At 43.8% G+C, this 6213-nt stretch overlaps 1 protein-coding gene across 1 annotated transcript in view; it reads right to left on the bottom strand.

Moving 5' to 3' along the window:
- Nucleotides 1-1874: 1874 nt before the first annotated feature.
- The window catches only part of LOC101860399 (transcription factor RelB homolog), an 18500-nt gene continuing 14161 nt past the window's right edge, over nucleotides 1875-6213 (bottom strand). The window contains exons 10-12 of the mRNA XM_035968980.1: nucleotides 5978-6109; nucleotides 5152-5480; nucleotides 1875-3875 (exon numbers count right to left, since the gene is read on the bottom strand). Of these exons, the coding sequence (XP_035824873.1) occupies nucleotides 3723-3875; nucleotides 5152-5480; nucleotides 5978-6109 (614 nt within the window). The 3' untranslated portion in view covers nucleotides 1875-3722. The remainder of the gene's footprint in view (nucleotides 3876-5151; nucleotides 5481-5977; nucleotides 6110-6213) is intronic.

Consider the following 6213-nt stretch of genomic DNA (forward strand, 5'->3'; position numbering starts at 1 on the left):
ACCAGACATTTTTTTGGTTTTCTTGCAAGCTTAACCAAGACCAAAAAAAATCAAGGATGTGCAAGCATTGGAAACAGTATCTCAACATCATGCCAAATGATTTATTGATGGATAGCAAGTATGTCGCTAATCTGGAAAAATCTTTCTCCTAGAAAATTATCAAGTTGGCATTCCTAGACATGCCAAAATAAAAACCCTGATATAACACCAGCCGGATGCTAAGAGACTGTCAACTCACTAAACCCAGGCTGTATTTAGTTGACCACCACCCAATGTGGAATTATTCTAAAAATTTATAAATAACGAATCAATTAAGATTTATACAGAATTGAGAATTGGCACAGTATTAGAACTGTCAGAAAATTAACCAAAAATTTTTCTGGTCAGCATTTACTTTTATGTATACATGTTATAAAAAATCCTCCTTGTAAAATTGAGTTAAATCACAATACCAAGGCCAAAGCTTTACAACAATTATAACTGGTGTTATCTTTCTCTGCTGTTTTCTCCGATTTTGATCCAGACATTGATAGTGTGTAGGAGTTAACCACCTACAGGACAGTGGACGAGAATACTCACGAAGCCAAACTGCTTCCCCAGGACTACAGATGGGTATACTCGCCAGCCAAATGACCTAGATCTAAACAAAGGCCTCTCAATGTTTCCTCAAACATGTATATTAACCAATCAATTGGTTCTGTTTAAATATTTTGCTTCCAATTTCTGGCAATTAAATGTGGAAAGCGATAAAATGAGTTTAAAAAGCTATTTCTCCATATCTTAGGCGCTCAACGAAACATTGTATGGATATAGACAGTGTTGACCCGGACAATGACCTTGATTATTCCGATCGGGAGTCTTAAAATTGAGAGAACAAAGTGATCAAAAATAGATCTTGAACCACTTATCATTGATTGAGGAGCAATTGACTTTATAAGCAGATTTAGATCTAGTCTTTAAATCCCTGTTACTAACTGACTCTGTTGTACAAAAGCTTATCATTGCACAATTGATTACACCTAAATGACTCAACCAAAATATTTTTTCAAAGAAAATAAATGTGTTATTGCAAAGGAAAACATATTCTTAACAGTTTGATGAAGTTTTATGACTATGGCTTTACTAGGAGTTGTGTTATAATTCATGTTAGATTAACCCACATCTCGCCGCATAGTCCCGTCCTGGGGAACTGAAAGTCAAGTGTGAGGCCAGTCCCGTAGGTGTTAAGTGCTGGAGTGGTCTGCTCCTGTGGCGGCTTACTGAAGGCACCTCTGAATACAACACACAGGATATCCTATTATATAACGTTGCTGTCGCAAAGCAAATGAGTCATTCCTCGCCTGACCCAGCCAGTTTCAATGGGCCAAAAAGAATTGGTGGAGTTACAGTTGTGACAGCGGCCATATATTATACTGTACCGGTATACTGTAATATACTTTGTCACAGATCCAAGCCCAGCTGTGCCTGGTACTTGGAACATAAAGGCATTTGTTTCCAGAATACCACTGACCACCACGTCTCAGCCCATGGGGGAGGAGAGAGAATCGCCACAGCTGGTTATTCTAAACTGCCAAACTAGCCAGCAAGCAAAGAGTGATGAGACATCCAGGGAAACGGCCAACCCTGGGAGTTTAAGAGCACTGATCAATCACATAAATAACAAGTTTAATAATAACAGCGGAACATCAGCAGCGGACATTTACAGTTAGAACCCCTGTGGGGTAAAGAACAGTCAGTCCCCAAATTTGTTATAGCAAAATCATAAATCTCTCACATACACAAAGACAGAGGTACACACACGAACACATGCACACACGTGCACAGAGGCACACACACAATGCATAAACATACACAGAGGTACACACACACACAGAGGCACACACACAATGCATAAACATACGCAGAGGCACACACACATATTAGATGAAAACATACACAGAGGCACAAACACACACATGAAAAGGACACGGAACAAGCAGAAAAACTAAGCTAGAAGACCCATGACAAGTGGACAACAGCGAGAGTCACAACAGAACACAGAGGTACCAGCCACAAGCAGGCGGTGCGCACACCGACACCAACACAATACAAAGAGGGAGGGAGAAGGCAGTCACATGACATAGATGGCAGTTCTCATCGAGGCAAGGCCCTGCGACCATGTACGCATGCATGCACGAACGCTAAAGCACGTGCTGAATATTATTATGCACAGAAAACTCTCCGTACAAAGGGCAGCGGGTTTTGTTGCTGACACAAGAAAATTGAGTAACTTCATTTGACCCTTGTTTTATGGAGAGAGTAAAAACATCACGAGTTACTCATTTTTCTTGCAACAGCCACGATTTTCAGTAACCCTCAATAGCATTTTACTATAAACAGAAAAATGAGACACATTTTTGGGGACGTGACATCAACTTAATAATCATGAATTTATGCTTCCTAACTTCACCAACAACAGTTGTGCCAGAATAACGCATCAAAATATAAAAGCCATTTTAGGGTGTATTCCTTACTTCAGCCTTTTTGAGCATGAATTTCAATTCTCTCAAGCACTCACAATCTTTCTCTTCCTTCAGCTTCAATCATCAACATTCGTCTCATCACAAGACAGCATCAGCTATCTGATAAAACATCACACTCACTACCCACCTGTTGGCAACATACTCATCGTACCCTCACACACTTGACCCATCCTGGCCACACACACACTCATGGTATCCACACACACACACACAAACTGGCAAATGAGGCGTCACCACAAAAAAAAAAACCCAAACAAAACCTAAAAAACCAACAGCGCGTCGCCTCAGAATTGTTTTGTTCAACGTGCACTCTTTACTCGAGTACACTGCGGACAAACTAGCTCTGAGGCGATGAATAGGAGGAGCCATCCACAAAACCACGTGTTCACACATCGCTCTCAGACTCGTGTCATCATTTTTAAAAATCATGAAGCAAACACAGCATGCACGTTCAGACAGAGAGTCCAAGTCACTTTCCTCACCAGGGACAGAGGAAAAAAAATCTCAACCTCACTTTGTGCCGGCTCAAAGTCAAAGGTCAGACCTCAACTGATGATGCCCTGTCAAGAACAAGACCTCGTGTGTCAAGTGAAAAAAGTTCGACCTCCCGTTGTGCTGGGTCAAAGGTTAGACCTCATGTGCTGGGTAAAAAGTCTTTGCACACACAAACACACGAGAAGTCTCTGCCTCTGTCCTAGCCAAGCCAAAACTGACATCATCAACAACGCTGGCAATGACATCCACAGATCTCCACAGGACTAGTCACCACAAACAGACGAGACTTCCCAGCCACTGGACTGAGCGCCACGGTGGGAAAAGTGGTGGTGGCGGCGGTAGAGCAGCCAGGTGTGTCCGAGCTCTGTATACTCTTCTTCATGAGGCTGGTGACTCGCTGCAAAAAAAAATCTCCACACCGATTCCTTGAACTCGCTACAGATCTCCCCATACCAGCAGCGCACAAGTTGCTGTCGGATCATCGTTAATTGGTGGAAAAAACTTCGAGTTCTCTAGCGACTACAACAACTGCTGAACGGGATGGGGGAAGAACACTCTAGCGACCACCGCCGAGGCAGGAGAAGCAGCTGATTCACGAGGTCATAGGGGTCAAAATTCCTGAACACAGCTGGCCCCGAGGCAGCGCGGTGGTGGTGGGGGAAATGCGGCTGTCTAGTAGGGCCTCTCTAGCTTGTGCCGTGAGGCTCAGATCTGAGCGTTCAGTCCTTGAAGGGCCGCCACTGTCTCGGGGTCTGTCTCCATCGTCAGTATTTGTTGTTGTTGTTGTTGTTGTTGCTGTTGTTGTTGCACAGGCAACAGAGGCTGATCAGACAAGATTTCACTCCCAGAACCCTGGTCCTGAAGAGAACATGAGGAGAAAAAGGTAAAAGGTTTTTTTAAATAAGAGTTTTACGGCACTTGCAACACAATAAGGTCATATAAGTGCCGAAGATTAGAGGTGTTACAAGAGAGTAACAAACATAAAAAAGAAGGAAGAGAGATCAGGACGATAGTCATTTGATAGGAAAGAAGGAGCAAACCACACCAGAGCACCCGCCAACCACAGACAAAAAGGTAAAAAAACATGACATTAAAATAATGAAATATGTTTATGTGTGTGTGTCTATACCCAGATTCCAAAATAATGAAATATGTTTAGTGTGTGTGTGTCTATTCCAGACTCCAAAATAATTAAATATGTTTAGTGTGTGTGTGTCTATACCCATATTCCAAAATAATAAAATATGTTTAGTGTGTGTGTGTCTATTCCAGACTCCAAAATAATGAAATATGTTTAGTGTGTGTGTGTCTATTCCAGACTCCAAAATAATGAAATATGTTTAGTGCGTGTGTGTCTATTCCAGACTCCAAAATAATGAAATATGTTCAGTGTGTGTGTGTCTATACACAGATTCCAAAATAATGAAATATGTTTAGTGTGTGTGTGTCTATTCCAGACTCCAAAATAATGAAATATGTTTAGTGTGTGTGTGTCTATTCCAGACTCCAAAATAATGAAATATGTCCAGTGCGTGTGTGTCTATTCCAGACTCCAAAATAATGAAAAATGTTCAGTGCGTGTGTGTCTATTCCAGACTCCAAAATAATGAAATATGTTCAGTGCGTGTGTGTCTATACCCAGATTCCAAAATAATTAAATATGTTAAGTGTGTGTGTGTCTATACCCAGATTCCAAAATAATGAAATATGTTTAGTGTGTGAATAAATACAAGACACCAAAATAAGAAAATGTGTTTTGTGTGTCAATAGAAGGCTTCCAAATTAATGAATTATATACAGTAGAATCCCTACATGATGTACGAGTGTGAGAGCACGTACCTGTGGTAAGCATGTGCATCCATATCTAGGTAATTATTTGAACAGGTCTTATGTCATTGTGTATGTGCGTGGCTTGGGGGTTCCTTTGCCATTCATGTACCTGCGAGTTCGGGGCTGGTGTATTTTTGCCGGTGTGTTTGCATAAGAATTTACGTTTGTGTCAGTGAGTTTGTATACCCCGAGTGGTGTAGGTGTACACATCTATGTGGTGTGATGTGGCGTGGTGTGGCGTGGTGTGGTGTAGTGTGGCATGGCTTGGTGTGGTGTGGCATGGCGTGGCGTGGCACCAGCGTACCTGCAGGTAGGCGTTGAGCTGGTTGATGTCAATCTGGTTCATGAGCTCCCCGCTGAGCATGTTGGTGGGCAGGTTGATGCTGTCCACGCTCAGCCCGCTGCCCTCCTCCCCGCCCGACACCGAGATGACCAGCTGGCCGTTCTCCGTGGACACCACAGACAGGTCGCTGCTGGACAGGCCCGAGAGCTCGGCGATCACGTTGGAGTCGAGGCTGCCGGCAGAGATGGACGAGACGGTCACGCTGCCTAGGGACGAGTTGTCGGCCGTCACGTGACTCATGGTGGCATCCCCGCTCGCACCCGCGCTGCTCGATGCACCCTCCGCACCGCCTGGGGGGGGGGGAGGAGAGACAGTTTGAGTAAACACAGGCGCATCGACATAATAACCGCTACTCAGTTCTAGTTCTAGTTCTAGTAAGAGTTTTACGGCACTTGCAACACAAATAGGTAACGTAAGTGCCGAAGAAAGAGTTTTAGTTTTAGTAGAGGTTTTACGGTCCTTGCAACACAATAAAGTCATATAAAAGTCGAAGATTAAAGGTGTCACAAGAGCGTAACAAACATAAAAAAGAAGGAGGGGAGATAAGGACGATCGATGTTTGATAGGAAAGAAGAAGCAAACCACACCAGAGCACCCGCCAACCACCCACGATTAGAGTTTGTTTTAGTAAGCATTTTTTACGGCACTCGCAACACAACTAGGTCATATAATATGCGTGCCAAAAACAAGCGGGAGAAAAAATACACAGACGACAGATGTTTGATAGGAAATGTTGTCAGATGACAGAAGCCAGAAATATTTCCCTGGATGTGAGTGAGTGCTGTACCTGGGTTTGCGTCCGGCTCTCGTTTGATCCTTCTGGTCCCTGTCAGCTTGGTGTGCAGACGTCCCCGGACACTGGCTCCAGAGCCACGCTTGTAGTCAGAGCCTCCTGGTGGAGAGACAGAGGGAGGGAGTCAGTGACGGAGGGTTTTGAGGGTGGAAGGGTGGGGAGAAGATACGGGGAGAGATTGAGGGAGTGAGTCAGTGATGGAGGGTTATGAGGGCAGAAGGGTGGGGAGG

The sequence above is a fragment of the Aplysia californica genome, unplaced genomic scaffold, assembly GCF_000002075.1.
Source record: "Aplysia californica isolate F4 #8 unplaced genomic scaffold, AplCal3.0 scaffold00102, whole genome shotgun sequence".
In the NCBI taxonomy this organism is placed as follows: domain Eukaryota; kingdom Metazoa; phylum Mollusca; class Gastropoda; order Aplysiida; family Aplysiidae; genus Aplysia; species Aplysia californica.